General features: G+C 38.3%; 1 protein-coding gene across 1 annotated transcript in view; it reads right to left on the reverse strand.

Moving 5' to 3' along the window:
- The window catches only part of CDX4 (caudal type homeobox 4), a 28508-nt gene extending 9303 nt beyond the window's left edge, over positions 1-19205 (reverse strand). The window contains 1 exon segment of the mRNA XM_053891354.1: positions 19096-19205. Coding sequence (XP_053747329.1) covers positions 19096-19205 — 110 coding nt within the window.
- Positions 19206-20385: the final 1180 nt, after the last annotated feature.

The following is a 20385-nucleotide window of genomic DNA, read 5'->3' on the forward strand; positions in this document are numbered from 1 at the left end:
TGTCTACACTACAAGGCAGGATTTGAGATAATATATTCAAATTGCTTAACTTAGTGCTCAGTAACAGTATGAGACCACTGTATTCATTAATTCACTCAACAAATATTTATTGAGTGCTAGGTGCTATTTTATGCATGGAAACATCAACAGTGAACTGATAAAGCCCCTGACCTTATTAAGCTTGTATTCTAGTGAGGTGAGACACTAATAAGTAATTACATTTTATGGTATGTCAGATGGTAATAATCAGTGCTGTGAAGAAAAAGAAAGCAGGAAGGAGGATACAGAATGTTAGTGGGGGGGGGGTGTTGCAATTTTAAATGTGGTGGTCTTGGAGAACCTCACCTCAAAATGACATTTAAGTAAAATATAGAAGAGGTACTGGTATGAACTATGAAGAGAGGATCCAGAGGGAACAAGTGAAAAGAGAATGTCTGTCTTCTATTGGAGAAACAGAAAACAAACAAACAAAACAAAAACAAAAACAAAAAAAAACCCAACCAACCAAACAAGCAAAAAACAACCCAAAAGCCAAAACGAAACAAAAAACCTGTGTAGCTAACGAATAGATGGGGTCAGTTCAAAGGCTAAGGGGGAGTACGTTTTGCTCTATGTGAGGTAGGAAGACATTGTAGGGCTTTGAGCAGAGGAGTGACATAATTTGAGTTTTGAAAGAATCTCTAGCAGTTGGAATAAGAACAGACTGTAAGTGGGCTGATTAATTAAAAGGCTATTGCCATAATCCAGGTGAATGGCATTGGGGTTAGAGGAAAGTGGCTGGATTCTGAATATATTTTGTTTGTTTTTAATGTTTATTTGTTTATTTTGAGAGAGACAGAGAGAGCATGAGTGGGGGAGGGGCAGAGAGAGAGAGACGGAGAGAGAGAGAATCCCAAGCAGGCTCTGCTGCTGTCAGCATGGAATCCGAGGCAGAGCTGGATCCCATGAACCATGAGATCATGACCTGAACTGAAATTGAGTTGATGCTCAACTGACTGAGCCACCCAGGCTCCTCAGATTCTGGATGTGTTTTAAAGCCTGCTTTGAAGAAAGAGAAGAAACAAAAGTAATTGGTCAGCAAAGACTAATTAAAGCCTGCAATTGGGGAGAAGGGACTAAAAGCCAGGGAAAGTAACATACTTATAAAGCACTTTTTACACATGATGTCATTTAATTTTCACAACAGCCCCATGAGTTATTTATTATTATTATTATTGTTATTATTCCCATTTTAGACATGAAGAAACTAAGGCTCAGAGAGGTGACCTGATGATTTCAATGAACTACTGGTGTGTAGTATAGTTAGGTTCCCATCCTATACCACACTAACTGCAAAGTTTATGTTTTTAAATTGGAACTAGACTAAATATACAACCTCGGGGTAAGTTTGGGGCTTGGCTTCTATTTTCTTTTTCTGCTCAGGCTCCCAGGCCTGTCTTTCAATATTTTTCATATCATGTACCCAATTGCCCTTGCATTATTCTCTTTCACCTATTCTATACTGAGGCAAACTGGTCCACCCTCATTTGAAAAACTGTATCAGAATGGAAGCACATGGAGTACGTTTAAAAGTTAGCTAACCAAATATTATCATTTTACCTATGAAAAAACTGAGGGCCTGAAAAGAAAAGGTATTCTTTAAGGAAGTGAATGACAGAACTGAGATTCAAATTCAGGTCTGTTGCCTCCCACCTCAATACTCTTTTTACTAAAAAATGTCTTTACTTATGCAATTTCCTCTGTGTAGGCTATTTTTCTTTATAAAAAAATGTTCAAATTCTCCCTATTTTTCATGACTCTGTTCAAATGCTCCTTCTTCCCTAAAACTTTATGTGATGATGCTCCTGCCAGAAGGCACTCTTCCAATGAAATCTTGTCATTTGCAATGGGATGGATGGAGCTAGAGAGTATTATGCTAAGTGAAATAAGTCAAAGACAAATACCATATGATTTTACTCATATGTGGAATTTAAGAAATGATAAAAAAACAAGCAAAGGGGACAAAAAGAGAGAGAGGCAAACCAAGAAACAAACTCTTAACTATAGAGCACAAATTGATGGTTATCAGAGGGGAGGTAGGGAAGGGGATAGGTTAAATAGGTGATCGGGATTAAGGAGTGCACTTGTTATGATGAGCACCAGGTATTGTACAGAAGTGTTGAATCATATATTGTACACCTGAAACTAATACTACACTGTGTGTTTACTAACTGAAAATTTTAAATAAAAACTTCAAAAAATAAAAAAAAAGAAAGCACTCTTCCTTTTGTCTGAATTCCATTATCAACTTCACTCCATTAATTAATACTATTCTTATCCACCTTAGAATTATTTGGGGTTCTATCTAAATCTTTGGAATTTGAACACCATGAAGAGGTATTAGGAAGCATGTTTGAGCCCAGCAGAGTGGAGTATCATGCACATGGTAGGGTCTTAGGAAATATTTGTGTGCTGAATCAATAAATGACCTTGAAACTATAGAATGGAACTCATCATTTTGACCCAGCTCCGGAGATATCTAGAAGAGAAGCCAGTAACAACATTGCCTAGTGTTTGGCAGAACTTGGCTTAAGGATTACTCCATTTTGTGATTTGTTTGTTTCTAGGAAGATGGGAGTGGATTGGGGAAGTAGGGAATGAAAGGGGAGGCAGACAGGCAGGGAGGTTCAGTCTAGTTTATTTGACTCGAGATTTTGATTTCTTTCTTTACCTGAGAGGTGGCCTCACTGAAGAAAACAGAGTGGCCAGCAGCAGGAGTCAAACTCCACAGTCTGAAGATCAGAGCTCAGGCCATGCAAGTGTTATTTAGTACTTCTAGGGAGTGATCTCTTAATTTTTCTGAGACTTAGAGAGGCATTGGTCAAATAGGCCTCTGTTAGACACTTCCCTTCCATTGCCCACCTCTGGACTGATCCCTACAGACCAAGTTAATTATAAGGCTTGAGGTAGATATGAATGTGAAATTGCTTTGTGAACAGTGAAGTACACTTGTGATGGACTATGGGTATCTGGGCAAACCTTTTCTTTAGTAGTCTTAATGTTTGGAAGGTTCTCATTGCCTGGTAAATATTTTCTAAGCCTGTTCTGGCCTTTCAGAACTGCCAGAGTTGGCCAGGGCAACTCTCCTCCATCCCACCCTCCCCCACCTCCCTGGCCCAGATTTCAGCTGGTTTAGCTTCTACAGAGGACAAGGAGTCTGGACTATGGAGATTGGCTTCAGTCGTCCATCCTGGGGCCCTCATTGCTACCGGGAAGGAAATGAAGAATGCAGACTAAGACCCTCTTACTGACATGGTAATTGAGGCTGAGAGTAGGGCAAAGATTTACCCAAGGCACACCCTAATGAATAATCTGTGGGACTTGGATTTAAATCCAACCATAACTAACTGAGGAACTCTACAAGTCACTCTACCTATCTTAGCCTCAGTTCCCAACAGGAAAAATAGGATGGACAATAGAAATTGCTTCATACAGATTTGGGAGAATTCAGTGCTCCAGTCATGTGCTCAACAAAAGGCCAATGTTATAATCCACAGAGTGGGTAGGACTTCCACAGGGCATGAAACTATTATACCTCCTCTAGCTCACATCCATGCATGGAAGGCACTGAGACTGGGGAGAAGACCCAGAGCAATTTAACCATCTATGCCTGTTGTCTCTCCAGTCAAGTTTTTCTCTCTGGGTTTTAGAAATTAGCTACCCCTGGGGGGTACCTGGGTGGCTCAGTGGGTTACTTGTCCAACTCTTGGTTTTAGCTCAGGTCATGATCTCACGGTTCATGAGTCTGAGCCCCACATATGGCTCTGTGCTTATAGTGTGGAGCCTACTTGGGATTTTCTCTCTCTCCCTCTCTCTCTGCCCATCCCTGCTCATTCTCTCTCTCTCCCTCTCTCTCTCTCTCTCTCTCAAAATAAATAAACTTAAAATAGCCTCCCTCCACTCACCCATCCCCATCTCTCTCCCTTAGTTCTTTGGAGCCTTAGTGATACCAATGTTGAGTCTTGGGCATTGTGTTCCTTCCATCCAGGTTTATCATTGTGATGGGCTTCTGTACTTCCAGGGCCACACACTCTGGAGAATAAGCACCACCACTAGGCTCCAGGCCTGTCCCAAAGTATCACAGTGAAGGTGGGACCAAGGTGTGTTTTGGAGAAAGATTAAGGTTCTTTCATGGGAACCTGAGTAGTTAGGGTTAGGCCAGGACTCTGTACCCACCCTGCCCTCAGGGCCAGGTTCTGGGTTAGGAGAACAAGAGGAATGAGGAAGGTCCAGGGCTTTGAGAAGGAGGCCAGAAGAAAACGTGGAGAAATAGGCTTCTTGGGCATCCAAGGGCATTTTTCACTCTGGGAGAGAGGTGTATACAAGGAAGCAAGTAGGGTCCAGTGCCACAATTCCAAACTTAGGAAGGATGGGTCAGGGAAGGCTTTTATAGATGAGAGAGGGAGGAGGAAGGCAGAGAGGCCAACCAAAAATGAGGAGACTGTAAACCCAACACTCTAGCATTAAAGGGAATTCAGACTAAGTCTGAGAGGATAGGCTAGGCTAATTTTCTGAAGGAAAAAGAGAAATAAAAGTCCTGGCTATCTACTTTGGGAAAGAGAACCAGAGACCCAGTTCACAGGTCATGTACTCTAAGTCAGAACCAGTGATTTTTCCTTTATGGAGTGAACTTTCGTTAGGCTCACTACAATCAAAAGGGGTAGATGGAGGGCACCTGGGTGGCTGAGTCAGTTAAGTGACCAACTTTGGCCCAGGTCATGATCTCATGGCTCATGTATTCGAGCCCTGCATAGGGCTCTGTGCTGACAACTAAGAGCCTTGAGCTTGCTTTGGATTCTGTGTCTCCCTCTCTCTGCTCCTCCCCCACTTGCACTCTGTCAGTCTCTCTCAAAAATAAATAAACATTAAAAAAAGGTGTAGATGGGATAGATCAGCCCTGTTTTACAGCAGGGCGGGGATGGAGGTAAGAATGGAGACTCAATGAGGTTTAGTAACTGGCCCAAGGTTAAATATCCAATAAGAAGCAGTCAGGAAATCATTATCTAGTCTGAGTACAAACTTCATGCAGGGCTTGGAGATCAGGACTCAGAGAATAATGGCCCAGTTGTTATTACTATATTTACTGAACACAGGATAAAAGGGAAAATTGGCATAAACATAATGGGAGAACAGGACATTAGTTCTGAAAACTAACATGCCCACTACGAGGGGCCAGGAAGTACTGAGGTGGGTGAACAAGTTGATGAAATATGGAGTGGCTTCTTTTAGAAGTCTAAATGGAAGCCAAACAGAGTCACATTAGTGACTGACATTTGATTTTATAATGAGAATTTTCACTCTAAAAGGTTTGCTTTTACTTTGATCTTGCTTTAGCCCACTTTCTTTGTTCTCTCCCACTTGAAATGCCTCTTACATCATTTTATCTTACTACTTTTTGCTTGTTTTCTCATTGGAAAATTTCTTCCTGCATTTTCATTCTCTCCTAAACACTCAAACTTCATTATTCTTCAAATAACTAATTATAACCAATTACATGTATATAATATATTACATGTATATAATTGCTAAAATTTATATTTTAAGTTCACAGCAAAATTAGAAATAGACAGTTCTTGTATACCTCTGTCCCCCCACATACCTACAGACTTCACCACTATTGATGACCACTATTTCAGTGATACATTTGTTATAATCAATAAACCTATTTTGATGTATCATCATCACTTAATTCCATAGTTTATGTTAGGGTTCACTCTTAGTGGTGTACATTTTATGAGTTTTGACAAATGTATTATGACATGTATCCACCATTGTATTATCACAGAATACTTTTATTGCCCTAAATATTTTCTGTGTACTGCCCATTTATCCCTTTCTGCCCCAAATCCCTGGAAACCACTGGTATTTTTATTGTTTCCATACTTTTGCATTTTTAGAATGTCATATAATGGAATCATATAGTATGTAGACTTTTTGGATTTCCTTCTTTCAATTTAATATGCATTTAATATTCCTCAGTGTCTTTTCATGGCTTGATAACTCATTTCTTTTTAGCACTGAAAAATATTTCATTGTCTAGATGTACCATGGTTTATTCACCTATGGAAGGACATCTTGGTTGCTTCCAATTTTTGACAATTGTGAATAAAGCTGCTATAAACATCTGTCTGCAGGTTTTGTATGGAAAGAAGTTTTCAATTCATTTGGGTAAATACTTAGGAATGTGACTGCTGAATCATATAAGGGTATATTTAATTTTAAAAGAAATTGCCAAACTGTCTTCTAAAGTGGCTGTACAATTTTGTATTCCCACTAGCAATGAATGAGAATTCCTGTTGCTATACATCTTTACCAGCATTTTGTGTCAGTGTTTTGAACTTTGGCCAAACTAATAGGTATGTAGTACTAACTACGTACATTGCTTTAATTTGCAATTTCTTAATGACAAATGATGTTGAACATATTTTTATACGCTTACTTGCCAACTGAATATTTCCTTTTCTTAAATTTTTACTTAAATTCCAGTTAGTTAACCTACAGTGTGATATTAGTTTCAGGTGTACAATATAGTGATTCCACACTTCCATACATCACCGAGTGCTCATCACAAGTGCACCCTTTAATCCCTATCATCTATTTAACACATCCCTCCACCTACCTCCCCACCTCCGCCCCCGTAATCATTAGTTTGTTCTCTATAGTTAAGAACGTGTTTCTTGGGGCGCTTCAGTGGCTCAGTCAGTTAAGCGTCTGACTCTTCTTGATCCTGGCTCAGGTCATGATCTCCCGCTTTGTGGGATTGAGCCCTGCGTCGTCGTGTTCTGCACGGACAGTGTGGAGCCTGCCTGGTATTCTCTCTCTCCCTCGCTTTCTGCCCCTCCCCCACTTGTGCTCTGTCTCTCTCAAAATAAATAAATAAACTTAAAGAATCTGTTTCTTGGTTTGGCTCTCTCTTTTTCTCTCTGTCTCTCTCTTTTTTCCCCTTTGCTTATTTGTTTTATTTCTTAAATTACACATATGAGTGAAATCATGTGGTATTTGTCTTTCTACGACTTATTTTATTTAGCATAATACTCTCTAGCTTCATCCATGTCATTGCAAATGGCAATATTTCATTGTTTTTTATGGCTGTGTAATCTGAATATCTTCTTTGTTGAAATGTCTGTTTAAATCTTTTGCCCATTTAAAAAATCTTACTGCTCATTTTCCTATTGTTGAGCTCTTTGTACATTTTGGATAAAAGTCCTTTATAAGACCTGTCTTTTGCAAATATTTTCTCCCAGATGTGGCTTGTCTCCTCATTCTCTTGACATAGTCTTTCACAAAGCATAAATTTTTCTTTCATAGATTATGCCTTTGGTGTAATATCCAGAAGGTCCTATTTATACCTAAGGTCATATAGGTTACCTTGTATGTTATCCTCTAGGAATTTTAGAGTTTTGTATTTTAAATTTAGGTCTATGGCCCATTTTGAGCCAATTTTTGTGAAGATTTTAAGGTCTATTTCTTTTTTTTTTTTTTTTTTTTTTTTTGGCATGTGGATGTTCAGTTGTTCCAGCATCACTTTTTGAAAAGACTATACAAGCATAACTTATTTTATTGAAGTTAGGTTTATTGCACTTCACAGATACTGTGTTTTTTTACAGATTGAAGGTTTCTGGCTACACTAGTCAAGCAAGTCTATTAGTGCCATTTTTCCAACAGCGTTTGCTCCTCCCTTCATGTCTCTGTGTTATATTTTGGTAATTCTCACAATATTTCAATTATTTATTATTATTATTATTATTATTATTATTATTATATTTGTTCTTGTGATCTGTGAGCCTTGGTTATGACTTGCTGAATGCTCAGCTGATGATTAGCATTTTTTAGTAATAAAGTATTTTTAAAGTATGTAGATTTTTTTTTGGACATAATGCTATTGCACACTTAATAAACTACAGTATAGTGTAAATCTAACCTTTATATGTATGGGGAAACCAAAAAATTCATTTGACTCACTTTATTGTGATATTCATCTTATTGCAGTGGTATGGAACTGAATCTGCTATATCTCCAAAGTATGCCTATATTGCTTTTCCTCCTCTATCAAAGATCAGTTGATTATATTTACGTGGGTCTACTTCTGGGCTCTCTATTCTGTTCCATTAAGCTATTTTTCTATTCTTTTAGTAAGACCACACAGTCCTGATTTATATAGCTTTATAATAAGCTTTGAAGTCCAGTAGTGTCAGTCCTCTAATTTTGTTCATCTTCTTCAATATTGTGTTGGTTATTCAGGGTCTAAACTTTATATAAACTTTAAATCAGTTTGTTAATATCCACAAGATAACTTGCTGGGATTTTGACTGGGATTGCATTAAATCATATATAGATCAAGTTAAGAAGTGACTTGGCAATACTGAGTCTTCCTGTACATGAATATGGAATATATCTCCATTTATTTAGTTTTTTGATATCCTTCATCAGAGTTCTGTAGTTCTCATAGAGATATTGTATTATTTCAGATTTAGACCTCAGTATTTAAATTGTGTGGATTATAATGCAAATGGTAATGCATTTTTAAATTTCAAATTCCACTTATTTACTGCTGACATATACAACAGTGATTTACTTTTGTATATTTATCTTGTAACCTGCAATATTTCTACAATTGCTTATTAGCTCCATGAGTTTTTAAAATTATAATTCTTTCAGATTTTCTACATAGAAGATTACTTCATCTGCAAAAAATCTCCTATTTCTTTGCTCCCAACTTGTATACCTTTTATTTCCTTTTCATGTCTTACTGTATTAGCTAAGATTTATGGTACTATGTTGAAAACCAGTGGTGAAAAGGGATATCCATATCTTGTTCTTGATTTTATTTGGGAAGCTCCTAGATTCTCACCATTATGATGTCAGTTGTAGGTTTTTGTAGATTTTTTTGGGATCAATTTGAAGATGTTTCCCTCTGTTCCTAGTTTGCTGAGAGTTTTTGTCATGGATTGGTGGTAGATTTTGTCAAATTCCTTTTTTACATATATTGACATAATCATGTGATTTTCCTCCTTTAGCCTGTTGATGTAATGAATTACAATAATTGATTTTCTAATAGTGAACCAGCCTTGCATACGTGGAATAAATCCCACTCAGTCATGGTTTATAACTCTTTTTATATACAGTATAAATACAGTATAAATAATGTATAAATATATACAGTACAGTATATAATTTCTTTTATATACAGTTATATTCAATTTGCTAATATTTAGTTGAAGATCTTTGCATCTATGTTCATGAGAGATATTGGTCTGTAGTTGTTTGTAATGTCTTTGGTGTTGATTTTTGGGTAATGTTGGCTTCATAGAATGAATTAGGAAGTATTTTCTCTGCCTTTATCTTCTGAAAGAAATGGAAGAGAATGGGTATAGTTTCTTCCTTAAATGTTTGGTAGAATTGATCAGTGAACATATCTGGGCTTTTTGTTTTGAAATATTATTAATTATTGATTTAACCTATTTAATAGAAATAGGCCTATTTAGATTGTCTATTTCTTCCTGGGTGAGTGTTGGCAGATTGTAACTTTCAAGGAATTGGTCCATTTATTCTTTATCAAATATGTGGGCACTGAGTTGTTGTTAATATTTCTGTGTTATCCTTTAATGTCCATGGGATCTATAGTTATATCCTTTCTTTCATTTTTGATATTAGGAACTTGTTTTTCTCTCTTTATTCTTTATTTAACCTAGCTAGAAGCTTATTGATTTTATTGATCTTTTCAAAGAACCAGCTCTTCCTTTCATTGATTTGCTTTATTGTTTTCCTATTTTCAATTTCCTTCATTTCTGCTCTGATTTTTATCATTTATTTTTCTGCCTCTTTTGTTTTTATTAACTTTATTGAAGAATAATTGACAAATATAATTGCCTATATTTAAAGTACACAATGTGATGATTTGCTATACATATACATTATAGAATGATTACCAAGTTCAAGATAAGCACATATCACTTCACATAGTTAACATAGTTAACTTTCTTTTGTGTGTGGTGAGAATGCTTAAGATATACTCTCAGCAACTTTTAAGTATACAACATTGTATTAACAATGGTCACAATGCTGTACATTAGATCCTCAGAAATTTTTCTTCCTAAGACTGAAGATGTGTGCCCTTTGACCTACCTTACCTCACTTTTCCTTCATCCCAAGCCCTGCCAACCACCATTCTATTCTCTGTTTCTATGAAAACAATTTGTTTTTGATTCTAGACATAAGTGATACCATACACCGTTAGTCTTTCTCTGTTTGGTTTATTTCATATAGCATAACGCCCATGAGATTCATCCATGTTTTCACAAATAGGATTTTCTGCTTTTTTATGGCTGAATGATATTCTGTCATATGTACGTATTCCGCTTATTTTTTTTTTATCCATTTATTCATCAAGGAACAATTGTATCCCTGTCTTGGCCTTTGGAAATAATGCTACAATGAACATGGGAATGCAGATATCTTTCAAAATTGTGATTTCATTTCCTTTGTATATAAACCCAAATGCAGAATTGCTGGATCATATGGTAGTTTTCATTTTAATTTTTTGAGGACCCACCATACTATTCTACATAATGAATGCACCAATTCACATTCCCACCAACAGTGCACGAGGTTTCCCTCTTCTCCACATCCTCACCAACACTTATCTCTTGTCTTTTTGATAATAGCCATCCAGACAGGTGTGAGGTATTATCTCATTGTGTATTTGATTTGCATTTCCTTGATGATTAGTGATATTGAGCACCATATTCATGTACCTGTTGACCATTTGTATGTCTTCTTTGAGACAATGTCTCTTAAGTTCCTCTGCCATTATTAAATCACATTTTTTTTCTTATTGGGTTGTATGAGTTTTAATATACTTTTGATAAAACCTCTTATATATGTTTACAATATTTTCTTCCATTCTGTAGGTTGCATTTTTATCTTGGTGATTTTTTCTTTTGCTGTACTGAAGCTCTTGATTTTGATGTAGTCCCAGTGGATTTTTGCTTTGGTTGTCTGTGCTTTTGTTGTCATATTCAATAAATCATTGTCAACTTAATGTCAAGAATTTTTTTTCTTTTTGTATTAATGGGTATTTATACAAAAAATACAAAAACACTACTTCAAAGGGATACATGCAACTCTACGTTCATTGCAGTATTATTTACAATAGCCAAATTATGGAAGCAACCCAAGTGTCCATTGATAGATGAGTTGATAAAGAAGATGTGGTATATTTATACAATGGAATATTATGCAGTCATTAAAAAGAATGAAATCTTGCCATTCTCAACAGTATGGATACAGCTAGAGATTATAATGCTAAGTGAGATAAGTCAAAGAGAAAAAGACAAATAACATATGATCTCACTCATATGTGAAATTTATTTTTATTTTATTTTATTTTATGTTATTTTATTTTATTTTTTTCTTCAATATATGAAATTTATTGTCAAATTGGTTTCCATACAACACCCAGTGATAATCCCAAAATGTGCTCTCCTCAATACCCATCACCCACCCCCCATCAACCCTCAGTTTGTTCTCAGTTTTTAAGAGTCTCTTATGCTTTGGCTCTCTCCCACTCTAACCTCTTTTTTTTTTCTTCCCCTCCCCCATGGGTTTCTGTTAAGTTTCTCAGGATCCACATAAGAGTGAAAACATATGGTATCTATCTTTTTCTGTATGGCTTATTTCACTTAACATCACACTCTCCAGTTCCATCAATGTTCCTACAAAGGGCCATATTTCATTCTTTCTCATTGCCATGTAGTACTCCATTGTGTATATAAACCACAATTTCTTTATCCATTCATCAGTTGATGGGCATTTAGGCTCTTTCCATAATTTGGCTATTGTTGAGAGTGCTGCTATAAACATTGGGGTACAAGTGCCCCTATGCGTCAGTACTCCTGTATCCCTTGGGTAAATTCCTAGCAGTGCTATTGCTGGGTCATAGGGTAGGTCTATTTCTAATTTTTTGAGGAACCTCCACACTGCTTTCCAGAGCGGCTGCACCAATTTGCATTCCCACCAACAGTGCAAGAGGGTTCCCGTTTCTGCACATCCTCTCCAGCATCTATAGTCTCCTGATTTGTTCATTTTGGCCACTCTGACTGGCGTGAGGTGATACCTGAGTGTGGTTTTGATTTGTATTTCCCTGATGAGGAGCGACGTTGAGCATCTTTTCATGTGCCTCTTGGCCATCTGGATGTCGTCTTTAGAGAAGTGTCTATTCATGTTTTCTGCTCATTTCTTCACTGGGTTGTTTTTCGGGTGTGGAGTTGGTAAGCTGTTTATAGATTTTGGATACTAGCCCTTTGTCCGATATGTCATTTGCAAATATCTTTTCCCATTCCGTTGGTTGCCTTTTAGTTTTGTTGGTTGTTTCCTTTGCTGTGCAGAAGCTTTTTATCTTCATAAGGCCCCAGTAGTTCATTTTTGGCTTTAATTCCCTTGCCTTTGGTGATGTGTCAAGTAAGAGATTGCTACCTCTGAGGTCAGAGAGGTCTTTTCCTGCTTTCTCCTCTAGGGTTTGGATGGTTTCCTGTCTCACATTCAGGTCCTTTATCCATTTTGAGTTTATTTTTGTAAATGGTGTGAGAAAGTGGTCTAGTTTCAACCTTCTGCATGTTGCTGTCCAGTTCTCCCAGCACCATTTGTTAAAGAGACTGTCTTTTTTCCATTGGATGTTCTTTCCTGCTTTGTCAAAGATTAGTTGGCCATACGTTTGTGGGTCTAGTTCTGGGGTTTCTATTCTAGTCCATTGGTCTATGTGTCTGTTTTTATGCCAATACCATGCTGTCTTGATGATGACAGCTTTGTAGTAGAGGCTAAGTCTGTGATGCCTCTTGCTTTGGTCTTCTTCTTCAAAATTACTTTGGCTATTCGGGGCCTTTTGTGGTTCCATAAGAATTTTAGGATTGCTTGTTCTAGTTTTGAGAAGAATGCTGGTGCAATTTTGCTTGGGATTGCATTGAATGTGTAGATAGCTTTGAGTAGTATTGACATTTTGACAATATTTATTCTTCCAATCCATGAGCACGGAATGTCTTTCCATTTTTTTATATCTTCTTCAATTACCTTCATAAACTTTCTATAGTTTTCAGCATACAGATCTTTTACATCTTTGGTTAGATGTATTCCTAGGTGTTTTATGCTTCTTGGTGCAATTGTGAATGGGATCAGTTTCTTTATTTGTCTTTCTGTTGCTTCATTGTTAGTGTATAAGAATGCAACTGATTTCTGTACATTGATTTTGTATCCTGCAACTTTGCTGAATTCATGTATCAGTTCTAGCAGAGTTCTGGTGGAGTCTGTTGGGTTTTCCATGTATAGTATCATGTCATCTGCAAAAAGTGAAAGCTTGACTTCATCTTTGCCAATGTTGATGCCTTTGATTTCCTTTTGTTGTGTGACTGCTGATGCCAGAACTTCCAACACTATGTTAAACAACAGCGGTGAGAGTGGGCATCCCTGTCGTGTTCCTGATCTCAGGGAAAAAGCTCTCAGTTTTTCCCCATTGAGGATGATGTTAGCTGTGGGCTTTTCATAAATGGCTTTGATGATCTTTAAGTATGTTCCTTCTATCCCAACTTTCTCAAGGGTTTTTATTAAGAAAGGGTGCTGGATTTTGTCAAAGGCCTTTTCTGCATCAATTGACAAGATCATATGGTTCTTATCTTTTCTTTTATTAATGTGATGTATCACGTTGATTGAATTGTGAATGTTGAACCAGCCTTGCAGCACAGGAATGAATCCCACTTGATCATGGTGAATAATTCTTCTTATATGCTGTTGAATTCAATTTGCTAGTATCTTATTGAAAATTTTTGCATCCATATTCATCAGAGATATTGGCCTGTAGTTCTCTTTTTTTACTGGGTCTCTGTCTGGTTTAGGAATCAAAGGAATACTGGCTTCATAGAATGAGTCTGGAAGTTTTCCTTCCCTTTCTATTTCTTGGAATAGCTTGAGAAGGATAGGTATTATCTCTGCTTGAAACATCTGGTAGAACTCCCCTGGGAAGCCATCTGGTCCTGGACTCTTATTTGTTGGGAGATTTTTGATAACCGATTCAATTTCTTCGCTGGTTATGGGTCTGTTCAAGCTTTCTATTTCCTCCTGATTGAGTTTTGGAAGAGTGTGGGTGTTTAGGAATTTGCCCATTTCTTCCAGGTTGTCCAATTTGTTGGCATATAATTTTTCATAGTATTCCCTGATAATTGTTTGTATCTCTGTGGGATTGGTTGTAATAATTCCATTTTCATTTATGATTTAATCTATCTGGGTCATCTCCCTTTTCTTTTTGAGAAGCCTGGCTAGAGGTTTGTCAATTTTGTTAATTTTTTCAAAAAACCAACTCTTGGTTTCGTTGATCTGCTCTACCGTTTTTTTAGATTCTATATTGTTTATTTCTGCTCTGATCTTTATTATTTCTCTTCTGCTGTGTTTTGGCTGCCTTTGCTGTTCTGCTTCTGTTTCCTTTAGGTGTGCTGTTAGATTTGTATTTGGGATTTTTCTTGTTTCTTAAGATAGGCCTGGATTGCAATGTATTTTCCTCTCAGGACTGCCTTCTCTGCGTCCCAAAGGTTTTGGATTGTTGTATTTTCATTTTTGTTTGTTTCCATATATTTTTTAATTTCTTCTCTAATTGCCTGGTTGACACATTCATTCTTTTGTAGGGTGTTCTTTAACCTCCATGCTTTTGGAGGTTTTCCAGACTTTTTCCTGTGGTTGATTTCAAGCTCCATAGCATTGTGTTCTGAAAGTATGCGTGGTATGATTTCAATTCTTGTATACTTATGAAGGGTTGTTTTGTGACCCAGTATATGCTCTATCTTGGAGAATGTTCCATGTGCACTCGAGAAGAAAGTATATTCTGTTGCTTTGGGATGCAGAGTTCTAAATATATCTGTCAAGTCCATCTGATCCAATGTATCATTCAGGGCCCTTGTTTCTTTATTGACCATGTGTCTAAACGATCTATCCATTTCTGTAAGTGGGGTGTTAAAGTCCCCTGCAATGACCACATTCTTATCAATAAGGTTGCTTATGTTTATGAGTAATTGTTTTATATATTTGGGGGCTCCGGTATTCGACGCATAGACATTTATACTTGTTAGCTCTTCCTGATGGATAGACCCTGTGATTATTATATAATGCCCTTCTTCATCTCTTGTTCCAGCCTTTAATTTAAAGTCTAGTTTGTCTGATATAAGTATGGCTACTCCAGCTTTCTTTTGGCTTCCAGTAGCATGATAAATAGTTCTCCATCCCCTCACTCTCAATCTGAAGGTGTGCTCAGGTCTAAAATGAGTCTCTTGTAGACAGCAAATAGATGGGTCTTGTTTTTTTATCCATTCTGATACCCTATGTCTTTTGGTTGGCGCATTTAGTCCATTTACATTTAGGGTTATTATAGAAAGATATGGGTTTAGAGTCATTGTGATGTCTGTATGTTTTATGCTTGTAGCAATATCTATGGTACTTTGTCTCACAGGATCCCCCTTAGGATCTCTTGTAGGGCTGGTTTAGTGGTGACGAATTCCTTCAGTGTTTGGGAAGACCTTCATCTCTCCTTCTATTCTTAATGACAGACTTGCTGGATAAAGGATTCTCGGCTCCATATTTTTTTTTTCTGTTCATCACATTGAAGATCTCCTGCCAATCCTTTCTGGCCTGCCAAGTTTCAGTAGAGAGATCCATCACGAGTCTTATAGGTCTCCCTTTATATGTTAGGGCACGTTTATCCCTTGCTGCTTTCAGAATTTTCTCTTTATCCTTGTATTTTGCCAGTTTCACTATGATATGTCGTGCAGAAGATCGATTCAAGTTACGTCTGAAAGGGGCTCTCTGTGCCTCTTGGATTTCAATGTCTTTTTCCTTCCCCAGTTCAGGGAATTTCTCAGCTATTATTTCTTCAAGTACACCTTCAGCACCTTTCCCTCTCTCTTCCTCCTCTGGAATACCAATTATGCATATATTATTTCTTTTTAGTGCATCACTTAGTTCTCTAATTTTCCCCTCATACTCCTGGATTTTTTCTATCTCTCTTTTTGTCAGCTTCCTCGTTTTCCATATTTTTATCTTCTAGTTCACCTATTCTCTCCTCCGCCTCTTCAATCCGAGCCGTGGTCATTTCCATTTTATTTTGCATCTCGTTTATAGCGTTTTTCAGCTCCTCCTGACTATTCCTTAGTCCCTTGATCTCTGTAGCAATAGATTCTCTGCTGTCCTCTCTACTGTTTTCAAGCCCAGTGATTAATTTTATGACTATTATTCTAAATTCACTTTCTGTTATGTTATTTAAATCCTTTTTGATCAGTTCATTAGCTGTTGGTTTTTCCTGGAGATTCTTCTGAGGGGAATTCTTCCGTTTGGTCATTTTGGATAGTCCCTGGAGTGGTGAGGACCTGCAGGGCACTTCCCCTGTGCTGTGTTATATAACTCGATTTGGTGGGCAGGGCCTCAGTCAGACCTGATATCTGCCACCTGCCCACGGCTGGGGCCACAGTCAGACTGGTGTGTGCCTTCTCTTCCCCTCACCTAGGGGAGGGATTCACTGTGGGGTGGTTTGGCCCGTCTGGGGTCCTTGCACACTGCCAGGCTTGTGGTGCTGGGGATCTGGCGTATTAGCTGGGGTGGATCGGCAAGGTGCACGGGGGCAGGAGGGGCAGGCTCATCTCGCTTCTCCTTTGGTGATCCACTTCGGGAAGGGCCCTGTGGGAGCGGGAGGGAGTCAGACCCGCCGCCGGAGGGGTGGCTCCGCAGAAGCACAGTGTCGGGTGTTTGCGCAGTGCAAGCAAGTTTCCTGGCAGGAAGTGGTTCCCTTTGGGACTTTGGCTGGGGCATGGGCAAGGGAGATGGCGCTCACGAGAGCCTTTGTTCCCCACCAGGCTGAGCTCTGTCATCCAGGGCTCAACAACTCTCCCTCCTGTTGTCCTCCAGCCCTCCCGTTCTTCTAGCAGAGCTGTTAGCTTATAACCTTCCACATGTCAAGTCCCGCTTGCTGTCAGAATACACTCCGTCTGGCCCCTCCACTTTTGCAAGCCAGACTCGGGGGCTCTGCTTGGCTGGCGGGCCGCCCTTACGCCCTGGCTCCCTCCTACCAGTCGTGGAGCGCGTACGGCCTCTCCGCCCTTCCTACCTTCTTCCGTGGGCCTCTTGTCTGTGCTTGGCTCTGGAGACTCCGTTCTGCCAGTCTTCTGGCAGTTTTCTGGGTTATTTAGGCAGGTGTAGGTGGAATCTAAGTGATCAGCAGGACGCGGTCAGCCCAGCGTCCTCCTATGCCGCCATCTTTCCAAGACTTCCCTCATATGTGAAATTTAAATAACAAAACAAATGAGTGAAAAAAAAGAGAGAAATCAAGAAAAAAAGCTCTTAACTATTGAGAACAAACTGATGGTTACCAAAAGGGAGTTCGGTGGGGGCATGAGGGAAATAAGGGAAGAAGATTAAAGAATACACTTATCATGGTGAGAAAAACGGAAAAAATTGTTTCCTTGACATTTTCTAGGAGTTTTATGGTTTCAGGTCTTAAAACCTTTAATCCATTTTGAGTTAATTTTTGTGAGTGGTGTAAGATGGGGCCAATTTCATTCTTTTGCATGTGAATATCCAGTTTTCCCAGCACCATTTATTGGAAAGATTACCCTTTCTACAGGAGTACTATGGGCCTCCTTGTCAAATATGTTGATTGTTTATGCATGGGTTTGTTTGTGGTTTCCCAACTTTGCTCTGTTGATCTCTGTAACTATTTTTATGTTGGTACTATACAGTTTTGATTACTGTTGCTTTATAATATAATTGTAATTCAGGAAGTGTGATGCCTCCAGCTTTGTGCTTTGACTATTTGAGGTCTTTTCTGGTTCCATACAAATTTTAACTTTGGTTTTGTTTTTCTTTCTGTGAAAACTTCCATTGGGATTTAGATATGGATTGTGTTGAATGTATAGATGGTGTTGAATAGTACAGACATTGTAACAATATTAATTTTGTTCTATGAACACAGATTATTTTTCTATTTCTTTGCGTCTTCAATTTCTTTTATCAATATGATAAAGGTTTCATTGCACAGATCATTCACTGCCTTGGATAAATTTACTCCTAAACATTTTACTGTTTTTGATGCTATTCTGAATGGGATTTTTTTTCCTTATTCATTTTCCAGATAGTATGCTTTTAGCATATAGAATAATGCTTGCTTTTTTAATGTTAATTTTGTGTCTTACAACTTTACCAAATTCAGTTATTAGTTTTAACAGATTTTTTGACTTATTTATGATATTCAATTAAGTATACACACAAACACACTATATGCAAGCAAAAAATTTTACTTCCTTCAATGTGATTAGGATTCCTTTTAAAAATTTTTTATTTGGTTTGGGGAGAGGCCAAGATGGCAGAGGAACATGGAATATTTTTTTGCCTCTCTCATCCCTGAAAGACAGGTAGATCAACACCAAACCATCTTGCACACCTAGAAAACACAACAATCTGTACAGCTTGAACCACAGAACTCAGCAGGTATACCGCACAGAGAGGTGAACTGGGGGAGAGAGAAGCCATGGAGAGTAGGGAGCTGTTTTTGCTTGTGGAGAAAGGATGAAGACAGTGGGGACAGTACAGGAAAAACACTCCCCCTGAAAGCAGCTGGAGAGAAAGATAAAGAGTGGACTGAGCAAAAAAGGGAGAAAAGGGAAAGGGACTGCAAGGGACTGAACACAAAAAGGGAGAAAGGAGAAAGGAGAAAAGAGAAAGGAGAGGGTTTAAATTCCATTAAGATGCTATGAACAGGGGAGTGTAGAGTCTGAAACTCTGCAGCTCTTTACCTGGCAGAGCTCTGGTGGGAAGGTTAAATCCCCGGGAACAGTGAGGTCCGAGGTGTCATCAGGCCACCAAAAGAGGCAGTTTCCCTGCTGGGAGGACATTTGGTAGAGGCTGTGTGGCCTCCCCACAGACAAAGGTCCCAGTGGACCCCAAAGAACAGTCACATTTGCTGATGTTGGAACAAGGAGCCTGGTATCCAATGGATATTGTGATTTACCATAATCCCTGAAACGCTGCTGCTACATGTTCGCTTGAACTTTTTCTGGGGTGGGCTGGCACGCAGCTGCAGACTCTGAGATCTGCAGCAGCACGGTGGTGCGAATGTACCAAGGGGCAGGCAGGCACCTGGACATTGCTCGGCAAGACGCTCCCCGAGAGGGTTTGAGTCAAAGCTGCAAGGCCTTCAGAAGTGAGGGGATTGGAAACACAGCCCCATGTGAGATAAAACTTGGAAGGGAGATTCTGCCTAGCAGGCTCATGGCTTTGTCACCAACAGTGTAGAAGCAGGGAGTGGATCGAAGCTGGAGAAAAAAGGAGAGGTGCTTGATTCCTGGTCTGCAAAGAGTTCTCATACTAGAGAATGGGTAACTGGTGACGATATTTTCACCCCTCCCACACATGCACAAAGATATCTATGTGTGCCACAACTACCCACCACAGTAAATTAAGCAGTGCCATCCAGTGGAGAATGGAGCTACTACACCAAGCCCACCCAACAGGTCCAATTACACTCCAGAGGAACACCACAAGTCCCTAGGCCTGCTTAATTTACTAACTATAAAGTGCTTCACAGTTTGACTTCAAAGGGAAACTGGATGTCACCTCAATCATATTTCATTCTGGTCACTGGGCCATCTGTTCAAATTTTTTCTTTTTCTTTTCTTATTCTTCAATACAGAAAGGTGAACAGAGAAAGACAGGTACCATATGGTTTCACTCTTATGTGGATCCTGAGAAACGTAACAGAAACCCATGGGGGAGGGGAAGGAAAAAAAAAAAGAGGTTAGAGTGGGAGAGAGCCAAAGCATAAGAGACTGTTAAAAACTGAGAACAAACTGAGGGTTGATGCGGGGTGGGAGGGAGGGCAGGGTGGGTGATGGGTATTGAGGAGGGCACCTTTTGGGATGAGCACTGGGTGTTGTATGGAAACCAATTTGACAATAAATTTCATATATTAAAAAAAAACACAGAAAGGTGAACATTTATTATTTTCTGTTTTTACAAAAAAGATTTTTCTTTATTTTTTCTACAACATTTTTTATTTTTTATAAATTTTAATTCTATTTTACTTTCATAATTTCATTTTATGCTATGTTATTGTATTCATTTTTTAAATTTTCAAACGTTTTCCTTTTCTTTTCTTTCTGTTTTTTTCTCTATTCTATCAACCTTCTGTCAACAACCAGACCAAAACAAATCTAGGAGCTAACATCCTTTATTTGACTTTTTGGTGTTGTTTTTAATTTTTTAATTTTAATTTTTTAATTTTCTATTTTATTAATTCTTTTTATTCCTTCAAAATGATGAAACTAA

The sequence above is a fragment of the Panthera pardus genome, unplaced genomic scaffold (genome assembly GCF_024362965.1).
Source record: "Panthera pardus isolate Hobbes unplaced genomic scaffold, ASM2436296v1 HiC_scaffold_27, whole genome shotgun sequence".
Taxonomy (NCBI): domain Eukaryota; kingdom Metazoa; phylum Chordata; class Mammalia; order Carnivora; family Felidae; genus Panthera; species Panthera pardus.